General features: G+C 44.3%; 1 protein-coding gene across 1 annotated transcript in view; it reads right to left on the minus strand.

The window, feature by feature from the left end:
• The window catches only part of Acvr1 (activin A receptor type 1), a 69,568-nt gene that overhangs the window by 13,490 nt on the left and 36,641 nt on the right, over window positions 1-19,437 (minus strand). The window contains exons 3-7 of the mRNA XM_032903323.1: window positions 18,592-18,855; window positions 16,613-16,824; window positions 13,181-13,280; window positions 7,367-7,513; window positions 2,258-2,533 (exon numbers count right to left, since the gene is read on the minus strand). Coding sequence (XP_032759214.1) covers window positions 2,258-2,533; window positions 7,367-7,513; window positions 13,181-13,280; window positions 16,613-16,824; window positions 18,592-18,855 — 999 coding nt within the window. The remainder of the gene's footprint in view (window positions 1-2,257; window positions 2,534-7,366; window positions 7,514-13,180; window positions 13,281-16,612; window positions 16,825-18,591; window positions 18,856-19,437) is intronic.

The following is a 19,437-nucleotide window of genomic DNA, read 5'->3' on the forward strand; positions in this document are numbered from 1 at the left end:
GAAAATTTCTACAAGTTTTAAGACCACTGAGTTCCAGGTCAGCTAGGCCTAAATAGTGAGACAATATCTCAAAACAAACAAACAGAACCACCTTAAGATGCTAGGCATCACGTTTTACAGAGAATCTCTTACCTAGTATAAGGTAGTTATCACAATAAAGAAAAAAATGCAATTTACAAACTGGCTGAACTATTATTTGGGAAAGCAAAGTATTATAATGTCTCTCACACATTCCAAAAACCAGTAAAAATATACAACCACTGAAGGAGAATGTGACAAAACTCTCAAATTTCAGTCTAGGAGCCATTATAATATTTCTTCAAACCTCTTATGTGATGATGTTTTCTCTTATATGCTAGCAAATTTTTATTTTTAAATTTTTCATATTTTTATTTTTAAAAAGAAAAAACCTAATTAAAATGTGTATGCTTAAATATTTTATAACAAACTGTTAGCAAAATCAACCAGATATAGTTCTTTTAGCAGCACCAAACAGAACACTGTTGCTAATGGGGGTGGTACTTAATTTCTGGGTAAGCCATGAAAAACTATATGCAACTTAAAGCTGGAAAGGGGCTGTTTCCTACCCAACATTACCAGTCTCCCCCAATGACTAGGTAGCACCGGTTTGTACAGCAACTAATGAACCTAGCTGGAAGGACCCATGCCTAAGAAATGTGGCTGAATCATTAACTAGCTGGACTTACCAGCAAAATCCCTCATCTCCCTCCTCATCCAGGCTCATAAACCACAGCCTAGAGCTGTCATATTAGACCATGACAGCAGCCCACACCTGAGTCCTGTCATCGGAGAACATTCTAGCACTGCCCAAATCCTATCATAACCCTGTGGGGTGGGGCATGGTTGTCGTTGACTTATGCGAGTAACTATAATGTAACTATATCATGATGAAGGTAGTGGTAAGGTAAAAGTTTAAAGCACGGCATTAAGTACTAGAGCCCTCCTTGGCTAAGATCTTTTGACCCCTGGAGAGAGTGTACAATGTAGTAGTCAGCCCTTGAGCCAGGTAAACACATAAGTAAATAAACATGCAGAAACGCACGGTAAACAGCAGGATTCACACACGGATCGCCCTAACTCTAGGAGGCATGACAGAAGTTTTACAAATTTGCTTCCCCACAGCTCGAACAGCCTCGCAAAGCTTCCGGACCAGACTCTCACCCTTGCAAAACACTATAAAATAATTCTTCAACATTCGAGCAAAGATTTGAAAGGGCCTCAAAGGAAATGCACCTTCCTAACATGTCAAATTCTCTGTCTTTAAAACCGAACAACAGTAAATTAATCTCATTATACGATTAAACCTCGTTCTCTCTAAACCTTCATCAGGGGGTCTCACCGGTCAATTAAAACGAGTAAACAGCATCGTGCAGTTCTTATTAGCACAATTATGCAGCCAAATTTCTAGGGCTTGGGGGCAGATTTTATTTTGCAGAATTGCTACTGTTCACGAGGACATTCTCATCTGTGGCACCACTGAAGCTCCATCAGCAGACCCAACACCCTGGAGGGTGGCGGGGCTCCCACTCAAAGGGTGAGTTATCCCACCGACTACTGTTTCCAGCTGATAACTCCACATTGGCTACAGAAGAAGGATGACCTCAGGACCAATTTATTTTTAAGGCAAACCATTCCCTGAAATATTTAGTCGCACACTCACTTTCACGTAAAAGTTCGTGAATCCTGGAAGCAACAGTATTCATTGCTGGTAAGGGTTGGGCAGGGCCAAGCAGATGAGCTTACTCTGAAGAGTAATAGGGGCGTCTACAGGGACTGGGATTTACAGCTTTTGTCAAAATTCAGAAAATAAGAGGTTTGGGGGTTTCATGATGTTTAAATTGTAAAAAAAAAAAAAAAAAAAAAAAAGAATGAAAGGGGGAAAAATGAAGGAACACACCAGGGACATTACTTAAGGCTATATTGTCTTGAATGTTGATGTTGTCAGAGAGAAGAATTCTGTCTGCAACTGGCTTTGAAATGCTCACACATATGAAGAGGAACTGATAGGTGGGTTAGACGAACCGTGTGGTAAAGACCGAAAGAACCTTAAAACATTTGTGGGGAGACACAACTGGTACACACACAGTTGCTGGTTAGAATGACAGTCAGCCTTCCTGGATGTTTGAAATTTCCCAGTGCAACATGTTTGCAGGAGAAATAGGTACCACTGACTAAAACACTGGAGGGAGGCATTAGTAAGTGCGGTAGTTGAGACTTTTTTTTTTTTTAAGTTTACCCAAATCTGCTATGCAGCACTGTCCGTTCTTCTTCACGAGGATGTTTTTGCTCTTTAGATCTCGGTGGGCGATGGCGGACTTCCCCTGGGTCCCAAATATCTCTATGTGCAAGTGTGCAAGGCCGCTGGCTATGGACAACACGATCCGAAGGCAGCTAACCGTGTCCAGAGTGGTGAGCTGAAGGTAGTCATACAACGACCCCATTTCGTGGTAGTGCGTGATGAGCCACAGCTGGGTACTGGAGTGTCTGGAGGTCATGTCTGAAGCAATGAAACCTGGAAAGGAGGAGGACAGGATTTTCAGTGACAACTCCACCGTGTAACTCTGAGGACCCTAAATCGTCTCGGAGCAGACCTAACGTGGAACAGGAAATATTTAAGTTACAAAGCCAACAAAGAATAGCATATACTCCTGAAAGGGGCGGGGCCAACGAACCGCACATGCGCAATGCGCTTGCCCTTCCAATCTCCACTACAAGTAACCCTTTTAACACCTAACGCAGCGTGAACAGCCACAGCATTTATACTTTTGTGCTCACCCGTAATAAAAATTTCAAAGCCTTTGCTACGCACCCTCAAACCCTACCAAACCTGAAACCTAGATGCTTGTCTTCTTGCCTTTGGCTGTGGATTTTTACGCGCTACGGGTAATCCCCATGATCTACTCGGCTTACATTTGTTCCAGCATAAAACAGAGGTGAACTTATATGAAATGATCGATTTATTAAGTAAAGAAATAAACTAAACCAGTCACGTGTTATTCGCATTTGCGATGTTCTTTATCGGCCACATAGTAAAAAGTATAAGGATCATGCTTGTAGGCTGGAAACGGTCAACCCTAAGAGGGAAAATCTCACCAGGAAGTGAGTACTACATACAGCGTGCGTGCGTATGAGAGAGGCACCATGGGCCTAATACCCAGAATCCAAATGCCTCAGAGCAGGGAGGCATTACTGCCATGCCTGCTGTACCGTCTGTACTGTCTAAATATTTTCTCTAAAATAAATGATTTTAATAATTCAAATTAGACATTGGAATAGGCTACCATCCATAGGTCACAGGTAAATTTGACCCGAAGTGGGTTGAGACACTAAGAGATGCGGGAAGACAGGAAGGTGCTTTTATATACAGTGTAGTCATGGGGCTCTTGGTCTGTATTAACTTCCCTCAAAACCAAACTGCTAACATATAACTGAACTGTGCAGTCGCTAGTACCGATTTCTTCCTCTGAGAAAACAATAATCATAGATAATAAACAGGCTCTGTTTGTTCTCATCTTCCCTATGACTCTTAGATCTCTCTCTCTCTCTCTTTCTCTCTCTCTCTCTCTCTTTCTCTCTCTCTCTCCTGGTCTCACTCTATTTGATCTTATTATTTTATATGAATAAGTAGAAAATGAATCTTTGATGAACTTCACTTTCACTGTGAATAATGTTATATTTGACATTTAAACATACTCTTAATTATTTTGTTTAATTTTGATTAATAAATTTATTCATTTAGTTTAGTTAGTTAGTTATATCCCCATCGGAACTTCCCCTCCCTCCTCCCCTCCCAGGTCCTCCCCCTCCTCTACTATCCCACTAGACCCTCAGACTTTAAAGATGGATTTTGTTCATCCCAATAATTTATTTTCTAAGCCAGGAAGAAGGACTCCTGTGTGTGTGCTTGTACATATACCAGGACTTTTAAATGAACAGGATTTTTTTTTCCAACTTTTTACCCCTCAAATTCAGGTAAGTACATTTGCTTCCCAGTGCCAAAAGCACTGTTCTGGGATGCTTGTGTTTGGAGCCTGAAGCAGTCCATGGTTAATGAAAGCTGAGCAGGGGCCTGGAGGTGTGGACTCGGACACACCCACGGAATGTACGAGGGAAGGGAAGGCTGATTGGACCAAATATTTCTGTCACAGCCATCTCCCAAACTCTTCAAGAACTAAAAGCCGATCTGAAACCGGAAGTTTCCAGTGGTAATGCTCTCAGAGACCAGCAGAGGCACCAGGATGTGAGGTGTGGAGGTGGTTGGACCCTAAAGCCGTACCACTGTTTGCATACTAGCTCCGCCAGCCTGGATCAAGGCACTGAAACCTCCATCTTGCTTTCCTTGTTTATGAGATGAGGGCAACGACAGTTATCCTAAAGGTATACGGAGGGGAACAGTGCACACAGAATGAACATTTTAATTCTATATTTTCAACCACTGTTTGCTTCCCTCCCTAGTAGTCTCAAGAAACAGTGACATTAAATAGTCTACGGTACTCTTGTGTGTATACTTGTGCATGCACATGTGTGTGTGTGTGTGTGTGTGTATGTGTGTGTGTGTGTGTGTGTGTGTGTGTGTACAGGATGTAAGGGTATACAGGTGAGCAGATGCATGTGTGTCGGTCACAGAATAATCTTGGGGGGTCTGTCCTAACTTTTCACCTCATCTGAGGCATGGTTGCTCTTGCTGTTCACTGCTGGGTATACAATGCTAGCTGGCCCATGGGCATCTAGCAATTCTCCTGTTTCCATCTCCAATCTCCAAGTAGGGGCCTGCACTCTCGAATAGCTTTTATATGGGTTCTGGGGATTCAAACTCAGGCTGTCAGTCCTGCAAAATAAACAGACACTACCTACTGAGACAGCACCCAGCCGCCCAATAGTAGTGCTTTCAATTTTGAATTTTATTTACATTTATCACTGCATTTAATGTTAGTGTGTGTGTGTGTGTGTGTGTGTGTGTGTGTGTGTGTGTGTGTACACCAAGGCACATGGTGGAAGTCAAAGAATAACATGTGGATGTCAGGTCTCCCCTACCACAGCGATCCCAGGAATTGAAGGACAGCAAGCCCAAGGCCATCTTACCAGTCCATCACGTAAGACAAAAGAGCACAAGACACTTCTAAAGTTGGATGGTGGTGATTAGTGCACGGCCATGCCAACTTTAACGCTGTTCTACGTTATGTTTCGAGCACGTAAACTGGGACTGGGGATACAGTAGGAACAGGGCTTGACTAGCACACAAGACATCCTGGGTTTGATCTCAGTTCCACATAAAGCAGGCATGGAGGCACGTCTAGCTGTACTTCTTACACTTGAGAGGCCAAAGGAGGGGGATCAGAAATTCAAGATCCCCCTTGGCTACACAGTGAATTTGAGGCTGGCTTGAGATACAGTGGACCCTGTCTCAAAAACAATGCATAAAATGGTATCATAAATCTTTTTAAAGGAGTGCAATAAAAGACCCTGGGGGAGATCTCCACGATAGTCAGCCTCCTTGGTTATAGTGATAAGGCAGTGAATGCTCAGAAAGATGCCACTGTGATTGTCAGGTGCAGAAGGCTCTTCCTTTAAACACTTTCAAGACCCCACATGCCTCTCAGGAGTACATGCGTCTACCCATTAGTAGTGACTCCACTGTTTAAAGACAAGCCCTTGTTGTGCATTATAGCTTCTAACAGTCATCTCTGACTCGGTCTCAGTCTGTTCCCGAGGCAGAAGGGACACTGGGAGGCTCAAGGCAAATTTGACTGTGGATGAATGTCCAACTCCTACCCTGACTGTAATCTAAGACACAACTCCAGTGCAAAGTGATATGGCTGTCCTGTAGACAGCATGCAGGGAACCATGGTGAAGGGTTAGGCTGTGTGCCATGAGATGAGGCTCTAGTATTTGCCTCTCGTTGGTAATCTGGTTAGTGAAAAGGGGGAAACAAGAATACCTGCTCTCCAAGGCTGCAATGGGGATTACCCGAGAGTCCATACATAAAGCACCTACAACGGCAGAACTCACAGCACAGTAACCATCCAGCACATTCATTCCCTGCCAGTGTTGTTAATGGCTGCCATCATAGCTATTACACACAGACCCCCCAGTGCAGCACAGGCGGTGTGTGGTGGACTAACAGAGTCTATTCTGAGAAACTGGCAGAGACGGAGGATAGAGAAGTGCATGTGGTATTGATTTATTTGATATGCATGCCTGTGTGTGTGTGTGTGTGTGTGTGTGTGTGTGTGTGTGTGTGTGTGTGTGTGTGCGCGCACACAATGCCTATGAAGCCAGAAGTGGTCACCAGATCCCCAAGAACTAGCATTACAAACTAATACCATGTCGAGTGCTGGGAATAGAACTCAGGAGCTCTGTAAGCACAACCAGCGCCCTTAACCAGTAAGACACTTTTAAATGTACCTGAGATTGAACATTACCACCATATTGTTACACCAAAGCTTTGGACAACCATCCAATCATCCGCCACCAACAACCTGGGTCACATTTAAATACTACACTGATAGAATGGGATAGAAGTGAATTGTACCATGCCCAGATGTAAACCAATAGTCACAAGGTGGCCAACGCTATAGCAACGCTTAGCGTACAGTGAAATTCTGCACTGATTTCACTTCTATTTCTCAAGACCCACTCTAGGCAGCCTTCACCATATGCGTGTATCAATGGAAACGCACTCAAAGCCTTTTGAAACCATGGAAGCCAATGGGCCTTCTCCACTGCCATAGGAGGACTGTAGTGGGCACCTCGCATATTTCTTAAGCACTGCTAAGCTTTCGTGATGAGATGATGAAAATTCATCTATACTTCGTGAGTCCCAGAAGTATGCGAGGAGCTTTCAAATTAAAATGTATGCTGAATCCCTCTGTAAATCTGGTCTTTAAAAATGATGCCTAGTTTGAGGGAATGTGCATCTAATTACGCGTCCCCGGGAGCTGTGAATCTCTAGGAAAGAATCCAAAGACCTTTCTTAGTTTGATTCCAGTAATAAATATTCAGGAAGGGTGGGGCAAGCAGAACCACCCAAGGAGCCTTGAAGTGAACAATGCAGAGCGCAGAGCAGGGCTTTGTCGCTGCACCACATCTGCTGATACGAGAGGGAAAAGGTCCTGCAACAGATTTCCTTTCCCTCGTGCGGGCAACTCATAACCTATGTGCGGACTTAAACAAAAAAAAAAAAAAAAAAAATCTGTCAAAAAAATTAAGTAGTCTATCCATGCTGAGGGCCGCCATGTTGTTTTCCAGATGGAACTCTACACCTCAGATGTGACAAATGGGAGAGAGAAAGCGCCAGCCCTTATCTCCATGGAGTCCAGTTAGTGAAAGCTCACCCCTTACTCACCTAAGATATTCTCATGCCTCAGCATCACCGTGTTGTACAATTCTGTCTCCCTGAACCACGACTTCTCGTCACGGGAGGAGAAGATCTTCACAGCAACATTTTCGCCTTGCCAGCTGCCCCTCCACACTTCTCCATACCGGCCCTTCCCTATGGAGAGCAAAACAGAGGATAAATGGGAGAAACGGTTGGGATTCGGTTTTCCTATTGAACGTACAGAGTCCCGACAGTGTCCTTAGCGTTAAGCCTCTGGCTAGCCTCTTCGATGAGTAACCAATTATGTCAGGCTGTGAGGCCAAGCTCCCACCCATGGGATAGAACAAAGTCTCCACCTGCATCAAAAATAAAACATGGAAGCCGGGGTTGGGGATTTAGCTCAGTGGTAGAGTGCTTGCCTAGCAAGCACAAGGCCCTGGGTTTGGTCCTTGGCTCCAAAAAAAACAACAACAAAAAAAAAAAAAAAAACATGGAAGCCATTTCGACACATGTATGCACTAGCTAGATTTGGGTTCCAGTAGATCCTTTTTGCAAAAAAGGATTGCTATGCCCATAATTTTTACATTGGTCATGTGTTTCTTTGTGGGACACTGAATTTATTCTTTGTTTTTAATGTATAGAAGGGTAAAAACAGGACACACAGCCTGACCAAGCAACTCCAGCCTGATGTCCGAAACTCTTACCTCCTCATTATTCACTAGACAAACTTGGTTTAGGAATGCAAAGATATACAAAAAGAAGGTAAAAACCTGTCTTTCCTTATCTGCCTTATAGTGACAGGAAACTATGGCATAATTACCTGATAACTAGCTAATTTCACATTTATATTTAAGTTGCTCTCCTGAGGGTGTCTGACTTGTGTCCCAGGCTAGCTGTGCAGGCAGCCCAACCTATATGTAGACGACAATGGAAAGTCGCAATGTCAACAGGCTAAAAACCTTTGGCATCCAGTTTTCCAAAACACATGAAAGGTAGTACAATTTTGAAAATAATACTGATTATTAAATTTCCATGTAGCTTCAAAAGCCAAAGGGGTAAGGGTATGTACCTGAATAACTAAATGGTTTCTCTGGTTTCCCCTCCTTCCCACTGGATGCTTAGAAGTGTTTCTCAGCACAAATGCCTGGATGTACTTAAGCTCCTCTGGCCCCGCAGAGGGGCATTTTGAGGTCCTAGAGATTAACGACAATCCACGGAGCTGGCAGAAGGCTGTGAACGACCTGTCCTTTCTTGGAGAAAGATATATTTCAAACGCAGATTTTCAAACTATAAACATATCATTCCAGAATAGCTCTGACTTCCGATGCTGGCCATGGTGTTTGTGTAGATGGGTCCCGATGATGTCAGAAGTGGGCTACACTAAAACGAGCATTTGGTAGCCAGAGAGATGGTGAAGCAAGTGAAGGTGCTTGCTAAGGCTGATCCTAGTTTGGTCCCTAGAGTCTATAAAAGTGGAAATAGAGAACTGACTCCACAAAGTGTCCTCCGGCATCCATAGGCACACATGTGCATCATAAACGTACACACGCAAAACTAATAAAACACTTTTAAGTCGCCTGAGAGCTGGAGAAATGGCTCAGGGATTAGGAGCCCTGGATGTTCTTCCTCAGGACCCAGATTTGATTCCCAGAAGTCACAGCGGCACACAGCCTTCTATTAGTTTAGTACCAGAGAATCCAATGCTCTCTTCTTACCTCCTCAGGCACGAGGCATACTTGTGATATCTAAACACACATTCAGGCAAAAGTCCCATACATTTAAAACAATATAGTGGGTTTTTTTTAGTCACTTGAAGAGTATAGTTTACAAAATGGCGTGACTTCAGCTGGGATCTGACCTGTCTGATTCATGGCCCCTACCTCTATGCAGTAGCCGCGTGTTTATCAAGGGCATGTTCCCCCTTCTAGTCATCTCTTTAATTATAGGTAGAGATGATCAAAGAGATAGTGAAGAGGAGGTCATTATCTCAAAACCAGGGGGGTCAACATGGGGTGTAGTAAGCCCGGATGGCAGGCGTGCAGTGGGAGCTGAAACTACACTGGAATGAGGCTCTCTGCCCAGGCGTGTGGTGACTGCACCATCACAGGGCTGTAATAGGCAGGGCAGTGTCACCTGCCTGCACACAAGTACAGTCTTCTGCTAGAAAACTAAGCCAATAAGACCCTAAACATAGAAAGAAAGCAGGTGTGTCCAAGTGATGCACCCGAAACAGTCACAAAACCACCAAGGGCTGGGGATGTGGCTTCGCAATAGAATGCCTACCTCACGGATGTGACACACTGGGTACCATCCAGCTCACAGATATCCACCGAACTGAGCTTCTGTGACAAGAACTAACACTATCCAATAGCAAGGGCTAATATAGAGAGATGCTGAGAGTGCCCAGAGTCTGTTGCGGGCCACTGTCAATGATCACACAGTCTAATTGATTTACCGGTCATTTTAATCAGGTAGTAGGGATGGCTCAACCTTTCTGTTCAAGATGGGGACTAGTGTTAAGATGCTACAAAACCAGAAGCTACAGAAGTGGGAAAAGAATGCTAAGCTTTTCCTGCCTTTGTTCCATTTTTGCAACTTTATTCTCTCTTTGGAGTCACTGTTTCATGAGAAGGAAAAAACAATATCCCAAAGAATTGTGGATACAAAGTTGTTTGTTGTTATAAGTCTTTGTTTGTTTTTTTTTTTATTAAAAAGATAAAATACATGGCATGGTAGGTGAATTAAAAACAGAAATTTATTTTAACGGTTATTGAATGCTTTTTGCTAATGTAACCTTATGCCAAAGCCACTAAAAGAGTAGTATAGTTCTCTAAACGTCCGGGGCCAGAGAGTGTCACAAAGAGGATGCCTAGGGCTGGACAAGGGTTGACATGGTCAGCTCCCCACTTTCTTGAACTGCAGTGATCATCTATCCACCTTTTCCCTCAAAGCTACACCACACAAACACAAAAATTCCTGTACAGGCACTGCACCCAACAGGCTCCAATGTCAACCCCCCAAAATGCAATAGTTGGACTTACACTGGTTCTAAATGTTGAAGAACACTTACTGAGTCAGATACTGTAGACAGGTCAGAGAAGCAAGACTCTGGAGCCAGTCTCTGAGGATGAAGCTTGGTATTTGGGACTATCTGTGAGTGAGGAGTTACTGGGGCAAGAAGAAGACAGGAGAGGCAGGTGCATGGCCCCTTTGTTGCCTCCCACCTCTACCCAGGCATCCTTGCTCACACATAAACAGGATGCTACTTAAATGTCAAAAAGAAGACCATTCTGGTTGGTGATGGGTCCATCTGTTGTGGTGTTGCTGATGTTTGTTTTGTTTGTTGTTTTTGTTTGATTCGTTTTGTTTTTCCACCTCTTTCTAGTCTCAGTCAGCTGTGGTGGAACTGTATACAGGGAGTGGGAAATCGGTACAGAAGGTGCAGACCTGGGGCAAAGGTCCCACAGCCCCTTAACTGGCCCCTGGGTGTCATTGGCAGGCAGTGCTGCCCCCTGCAGAGCTTACTACTGGATTTGACACTGTTCCTCCCTCATACAGCAGCAAGTGGTGGGGTCAGCTCACAATGGGCAGACAAACAAAACCCCAAACATTTGATTTCCCAAATGAAGACCCTGAAGCCAGATGCTAGGGTGAAAGCCTGCTAGCTCAGAGAGGCAGAGAAAGCACTTGGCTGACCTACCTACTTCGCCATGTCCCAGAAGCTAAGCTCTTTCTCCTCTGTGATATGGTTAAATACCCTCAGCTCAAAGACCCTCCTTTCTCTTTCTTTGGTTTTCCTAGGTTCATTCCCTGTCAACTGGTTGCCCTGGTTGCCTCTTGACCTGTCATTGACTTTATAATCGTATTTACAGAAAGCTCTGATTAAAGATGTGTGCAAGGGATGAACCACACCACCACAGGGTTTTGCTGGTTCACAATGGGATCGAATATCCTGCAACAGCTTCTGCAAAACAGTCAGTCAGAAGGCCGGAGCTGCTACCCACCCTGCCCTGCTCCTGAAGTGTCCAGACCATACCGCCAACCATCTTGAAGCTGACCAAACCTATCATGCTACCTGCAAATACCTACTCTCCACATGAAAATAGTGAAACTGAGGACTGTATTTGAAGTGTGCTTACGTGAATGTAGTTGGGGAGACGGGGGAATACATATGTATACATGACATTAACACTGGATGTTTGTCTCAGTCACCTTTTTGAGACAGGGTTTCTGACTAAACCTAAGGCTGACAGATAAAACTAGACTGCTTGGCCAGCAAACTCCACAGATCTTCCTGTTTCTGCATCCCCAGTACTGGAACTATAAGCTTGCCACTGCACAAGCCTTTCTACGTAGGCACTGGGGATCAAAATCAAGTCCTCAAGCACTTTTGGTCTGAGCCATCCCCTCAGCCCTGAAAATCGGGACTTTAAGGCTGGACTGGGCCACAGAGATGTACTTATAATAATCCCCAGTACTCAAGAGATAGAGGGGAGAGGATCAAGAGAGGATCCTTGGCTACATACTGAGTTTTGGGTCTGCCTGGGCCAGAAGAGACCCTGTCTCGAAAACAAGCAAAGCATTCTGCATCAACCTCACAGAATTCATGAAGCTACCATCATCATCACCATCACCATCACCACCACCACCATCATCACCACCACCACCACCACCACCACCACCACCACCACCACCACCATCATCATTTTTTATTATTATTAAATCACAATCCCCTGAATTGACCCAGAAATACACAATCCCTGGGGAGTTCATTCTGCCAATTCAGGAGACAAAAAAAAAAAAAAAAAAGTGTGCCAAATCCTTTTTAAACATGTTTGTTTGCTAACCCGACAGCCAAACTAACTGCTGCACAGCCTTTTAAAGTACTTCTAACGATTCCCAGCACCGGAAAAGGCGCGTACACTCCTAAAATGAAGGAAGGTGGGCCATTGAGTTGGTTCAACGGGTGAAGCGTTTGCCACATGATGATATCTGAGTTCAATCCCCAGAGCCCACATAAAGGTATGGTGTGAGAACCAAGTCAACAGCACTGTCCTCTGACTTCCACGTGTTGTGGCACGCACACACCCACACACATATGTCATATACACATATGTAACAACAACAGATTTTTTTAAATTTTAGTAGATAAAGGAGCACAAATTTTTCATAATTAATATGCCAACCTAAAATATGTCAAAGGGAGAAAAATGAAAGGCTATCAAAATGCATACAGCTCTTTGTAGTAAGCACTTAATTAAAAAAAAAAAAACAGTAAAATTCACTCTAGTTTTTTTTTTTTTTTCCGGAGCTGGGGACCGAACCCAGGGCATTGCGCTTCCTAGGCAAGCGCTCTACCATTGAGCTAAATCCCCAACCCCCACTCTAGTTTTTAAATGTATATTTTCATAAGCTTTTGTGTCCAACTGACACAGAGTAACTAGACACACCCATTCTTCCTTTTAGAGGAAGGAGACAGTAGGAACCACGGGAAAACCTCAGCTAGCGACCTTGCAATCCAGAAGCCTATTTACTTCAGATCGGTCAGTCCCTGTTCAACAGAGCCTCGTGGATTCACGCTAGGCATTGGCTGTTCTAGTCAGTGTATGACTCCCTTATCAGAAGCTCAGCAAGTTCTCAAGTATGAGTCACAGAGAACAGAGACCCCATGGCTATCTCACACTCCCTGAAGTGGAATAACCACAGGGTTGCTTGGCACCTCCAGCGTTTAATGGGGAAGCAATAAGAAGCAACAAGAAGCAGACTTCCAAGCTCCAGCCTACGTCTAGATTCCCAAGTAACACTGCCTATTGCCCAAAAGGAAGAGAAACAAAGAATTACCGACACACTCCAACAGGGTTATCTGTCGAGCCACAGTTCTCTGTACCAGAAAAGGAAGACCGGAGCCACTTCCTGATGTACACGAGTGATCTAGTAATTCCTGTAATGTAAAACAAGGAGAAAAAGAAATTACTGAGCAACACTCCATGCTTGAGAGTCTATGATACACGCTGTGGTAACCCCATGTGCTTTCTAGCAACTCTGGTCACGTGACCCATTAAAATGCGGGGTGGGGGGGGATCTCCTTTGAACGGACTGGTTGTATGTCTTGGGAGACTCAGAAGCAAAACCTAAAGCAGGTTTTCCTGATGGATAAGTCATTCTTTCTTAAGCCCTTGAGTTTTCTAATCAAATACACAAGGAAGGAAACAGAGCTAAGCTAATGGGCGCATTAGAAAGGCTGGGGGACTGCGCGCATGCGGAGTGGGTGGGAAGGATGGGGGTGGGGGATGCTTGAGCACCAAGAGCTGAGCATTATCTGCCATTATCTATCCTGCTATGCTCACCGAATGTCTGTCGAGTGATCTACTTCAGTTGCCGTACAAACTAAAGGTGTCTAATTGGAAGCAAGCAAATTAGGACTCTGAACAGCCAAGTGTAATATCTGTAATGGAAAGGTTCTAAAACATGAATCATTAAATTGGTACTTGTAGGTGTGTGGGGGGGGTGCTGTTTCTGTGGATGGAGGTTCTTTTATTTTCAGGTAACATATGAACAAGCGGGTCACTAAATTAACACCTACTTATCATTTTTTAATAGGAACTGCAAATTAGAAAGGAAAAAGGTAAAAAAAAAAATTTTTTTTTCACTTCAAACATAACACAGGAGTCGCACATTGGTTTCTCCAAATGAGCATGCTGGTGAAAGATTGCCAGTTTGTTCATTCATAAAGTTTTCCTTCACACTCTCAGCAAAGGCCCAGCAGCAAGACCTGGCCTGGACCGTCTCTAATGCACAGCCGTACAGCCACAGTGATGGTGGGAAGGCTGACCCTGCCCAAAGTTCTTCTTTTCCCAACACATAAGCTGGCCCGTTGATGCAACACATAGATTTCTGTGAATTTTGTCTTCTCTCCTTTCTGCAAAGTGCCACTGTGCGATACTGTTGATCAGTAAAATTACCAATGGCTAAACACTCAACACGAGAAATTCAGAACCCTTAAAAGCCACAAAAGGATAATCAAGAAGAAAATGAATATAGATGAAACAGGCCTCATGTCTCCCCGACGATTTCCTCTTGCCCTGCTTGGTGTCTCTATTCATTCAATTATTTTTGAGAAAAAAAAATAAAAAACCAACTCTGCATATTAAGCTGTTGCTTTTCCATGATGCATAGTTTTGGTTTTAATTAAGTTCACAGATTCGGGGGGTGGAGGTCACGAAATCAACCAGAGACTCATAAAGACCTACCTACCTCAACTCCTGAAGCCCCCAGCCGTGGGCGAGCTTCAGCAAGGTTACGTAAATGAACATATTGTTTAAATAAGCAAATAAGGACATCTCGTTATTCCTTACTATGTCATTATATGGTGACATTCTGTCAGCTGCGTGGCTGGGTTGTGTTGAGAAGACTGTTTTGGCGCAGGCTTTCATTCCGATTTCAAAATCCTAAAAGCTATTTAAACAGTAATTTACACTAGATATTCCAATTACTGCCCCTGGTAATTAGACATGTTAGCAGCTCTGAGGAACACGGTTCTGACTAATCTACGTTAGGATCTTGCTTTGCTGAAGCTTTGTCGGGGAACCATACTCACGTTTTCCTGCTACAAAACCCCATAGACCCACCCCCTCTCCCCTAAACCTTAAAACGGACTTCTGAGCAAACGTTTCATGAAAACAGGGTACACCCTTTCTCCAAGCTCCACCACGCCACAACTCAAATGGGTAGGCAGAAGGGTGTACCCAGGCTAACTTGTTCCTTTCTCATTCGGTCAGAACCCAGATGGGACAGGATTCAGGGTGAGATGTTTCCCAGCCTGTATCCGGCATCAGCGGCTGACACCTGACTACAGGAATGGCTGCAGGTGAGCTAACGATGGCCACTGTTCAGGGTACACCTTTTCCAGGAAAACAACAAAAGACAGTTGGGAGAGCAAGCCCGGTACCCCCAGGCACTCACAGACTTGTCAAGTAGTGGGGCCAGCCTTCAGGCATGAGGTGGGAGCATAGCATTAAACAGCTCTGAATCTCGTTACAAAGATAGCTTGATTGACTTGCGGCCCGCTGGGTTGTGACAAGGAGAGAGCGGATTTGGTTGTGTTGTTCGCACCTAACACCCACAGAGCTTTGTCTTTCTTCAGAGAGACCATGTAGTATCCATGGAGAATGTCTTTACCTTCTTCTTTTGCACGCTCTATAGTAGGCTGGTTATGGGGAGTGACCTACTTCCCTGACTTAACTAAAGGTTCAGAAGAGTAACTAAAGGAACACTCGCAGTGTTGAGCTAGAGCTTTAAAATACACGCGTGATATGAAACTTCTGCTGCACGTACTTGTTGGCTTATTTATTGGGGGCCGGGGACAGCCTTGCAACCGTACATATTTGGAAGTCAGAGGACAGCTTGTGGGAGTTGGTTTCTTACCACGTGAGGCCTGGGGATTAAATTTAGGTCAATAGGCTCAGCAGTGAGCATCTTGACCCTCGGAGCCACCTCACTGGCCAGGAAGAAATTTTCAAATCTATAAATAAAAGCATCGTCTATGCTGACAAAGTAAACTAAAGGGGGGGGGGAGGTGTCTAGATGTATGCATCGTGTAAATGACTTTGGAAACTTATGGAAAATATCAATCATTTTATTGTTTGCTGAAATGATAAAAGATATAAATGGTTTGCTTTCCTCCCTATTTTTTTGTTAAGCTATTAAAGCATTTTAAATTCTGTATGTGCTACGTACACATAGTTGTACCGGAGGGCCCTGGTTCAACCAGCTGACTGCGCTCCACAAGGGGGCAGTACTGGAGCATCAAAAACTTAATGGCTACTTCTAGAGATGTCAAGTCTCTAAACTATGGCGCCTACTCATAATCTAAAGGGAAAGGGATTTCTTAATCATAATGAAAAGATGCTACCTTAACAAATGCCTGTTGTTACAAACAGAGTAGCCAAGTGACGCCACCTCAAGTCCTCTGAATCTCCAGTCCGCCAACCATTCTTTGTCCTGTTTCCCCACATTGTCCAAAGAAAAGTCACCGCCGAGAATCTACTAGTGTACACTCTCTGAGCCCTGTTCCTTCAGGGTCTGTCAGAACTGGATTCTCTTATTGACAGCAGTCATAGTCTTATACCAGGTGCTCCCATCTGCTTGGCTGTCAGCCCAGTGACTAGTCACATGTCTTCGCAGTAGTCACTGCTGGCTTAGCACACTCGAAATAAGGAAGTGTCCACCTCCATGCCGCTGTACCTAGGCCTCCCTCTGGGGCCACAGACTCACCGCTAGAGTGCTATCTCCGACGTTGGTGGTGATGAGCCCTTCGATAGTACCGTACTCCACGTCTCTGGGGTTCAGGCGCTCTTGATTGCGCCTTTTAAACTTCCTGAGAGCAACGCCAAGGATGCAAGCGAAAAGGCATACCGCGAACACCACGGAGAGGATGATAAGGCCAACTTCCAGGTGAAAGTTCTGCGATCCAGGGAAGGATTTCCCTGGGGAATGGGAAGAAAAGGGTAAGTGGCCACGGGAACCACAGTTTTCCTGTAATTTACCAATATCCTAAGAAACGGCTCCTGATCCTGACCAAAGAGTCTCACGTATCAGAACAACTTACAGCTAAAACACTTCCTAATATTTAGCCAATGGCCCAGACGCTCATTTAAGTGATCAATCAATTAACCAGAACTGGGGTTTAGGAAGGATTCCACCAAGAATCCACTGTATTGATGCGTGACTGCTTAAGAGCTTCTTAAATATATAATCCTTGATGTTAACTCTTAGTAACGTGGATTGCAAATACAACAAGCCCTGACAGACGCCACGACACCGTAATATCCCAGTGAGAAAGTGCTGATGTCTTCCCTAAGCTTTGCCCGCCTCAGTGTTCCCTGCGGCGATCCGCTCTCTACTTAAGGGTTCCTTTATATTGTTTCCTCCCAAGTCCTGAGAATCTATAGTGTATGTCACATGCATGAATATGTATAAAAGCAATTTATTATATGACAGATATCGTGGCCTCTCAAGTGGGACATTCCTTCCAGGGAATGCCTTCTGTGAAAGCACAGGGTGTGGGGAGAGTGAAACGGCTCAGGGGTCAGAGGAGTGCGGCAAAGCCTGACAGCCTGAGTTTGATCCCTGGAACCCACACAATAAGAGAACCAATTCCCACAAGTTGTCCTCTGACATGCTCAGCGCACATGGGCAAATGCAGGGCTTGCACACACACGAAAACATAAATAAGTAAATACATAAGTAAACTGTGAAGCTTAATGCGTAGCATAATGTGTTCGTGCAGATCTTCATGCTGACGAGGACTTTGTGTGACTACAGACATATCTTCCTGACTGTCCATTATGTTAGTAAAGAATTAAAACACTGAGCTTAAGGAAATAACCCTTGAGTTAGTTACTTAAAGATTCAATCCTTCTTTTTCAAACCCTTGTGTTCAACTTAGTTTTTATATCCCGATGTAGCCTGTTCTATCTGCCCTAAAGTGATCAAAACTGCCACGTGACCTATTGGCTCTTCGGTTTCCTGCCTTGTGACAGTCCTTGCAGTGAAGGCTCTGAGTGTCCTCTCTTACCCCGTTTGTGCTTTCCTTCTTCCATGAGTACAAAAATCATATAATTAAACCTAGTAAGAGGTAGTGTATATATTACAAGAATAAATTTGGCTTGAGGCAGGCCTATATTGATGTTGACAGCCATGTGAGATAGCCAATGAGATTTCACCATATGAGGAAAGAGTTGCAGAGAGAGACCGACTTCCGAAGGACTCAGAATCCATAAGAAATGCATGAGAGGAAATCGCATCACTTCAGGGCTCATGCACAACCACATCTGCCCTCTGTTGCAGAAGGCTAGGGATCTGATTTGGAAGGCTGAGCAAGCTTCCCTTCATCACCTTCTTAACAAGGGAAAGGCACTTCGCACAAGCACCAAGCTAGTGTTCCTACTTCTCTTGCAACACACATGACCTATACACCTGTTCATGGTTACGTGTGCTAAGCAGATCCATCCCCTATACACCCATCTTCTGGATGCATGTCCCATCATTCGCTTTCCCAAAATGTCATTCTCCTTTTAGATTCCAAAGGCTATGCCTTTGTTTACCTCACCCAGAGTGACCTTCCATGGCCCATCAGCTCTGGTTCAGAGAGTAGGAAGAATGCTTCTGGCTACGCAGATCCTTAACCCACACAGACTTGGGCCAACACTCACAAAACCCCTTGATCTAGAAAAAGAAGGAGCCATGGGAACCTTTAGTGGGCAGCTGGGCCGTGATGTTCCTGTTACACCAGTCCCCTTGGCAGCACTCCACAGCCTGGCCAGGTGACGGCGGGGTCTTACACGTCATCTTCCCCTGCTCATAAACCTGAAAGCAGCCCTTCTGGTAGACGTGGAAGCCGTCATTGATGCTCAGAGAGGAAAAACACTGCTGGCCTTCACAGTGGTCCTCGTTCCCGCAGGAGAGGCCCTCACACACACACATGTAAAGTTTCGGGTTGACCTTGGGCTTCTCATCTGCAAAGGAGAGGTAAGGAGAGACAATTCAGTTCTATGAGCTTCATCCCTTTCCAAGGGGTGTAAAAAACAGGTTTCCCTAAGATCACCCCAAACCCAATCACAGAACCATCAACACTGACCAGTGTCTACACTCCAGGTTGTCACTCAAACAAATAATTTCATCTCAGTCTATGAATGTATCTATGTTGTGCATCCATCCCCTTCAGGATTATGTTAGCATGGAGACGAGTATTGAGATGCCCAGACTCCTGACATAGAACCCCTTCCCCATATCCCTACTTCTAGTTTCTAAACTAAATACTTGATGGGAATATAATGTCTGGCACCTTTATTTTATTAAAAAAAAAATGGCTCCTAAATAAATACTTGGCGATACTTAGCACCAGCTCCTGTTAGCTCTGCACTTGTCAGCAAATGATGCTTCAGAACTTAACTGCTTCAGAACACACTTATAAAAGAGTCTACAGCTACAAAACAGAGTTACTGACATTTTCAGCAAGACACTAGGCCACTTGTGTTGATAACACTGGTGTTTACACACTGGTTAAAATTCTAATGAATAGTTCTTAAGGATTGTCT

This window comes from Rattus rattus, chromosome 5 (genome assembly GCF_011064425.1).
Source record: "Rattus rattus isolate New Zealand chromosome 5, Rrattus_CSIRO_v1, whole genome shotgun sequence".
NCBI classification, from domain to species: domain Eukaryota; kingdom Metazoa; phylum Chordata; class Mammalia; order Rodentia; family Muridae; genus Rattus; species Rattus rattus.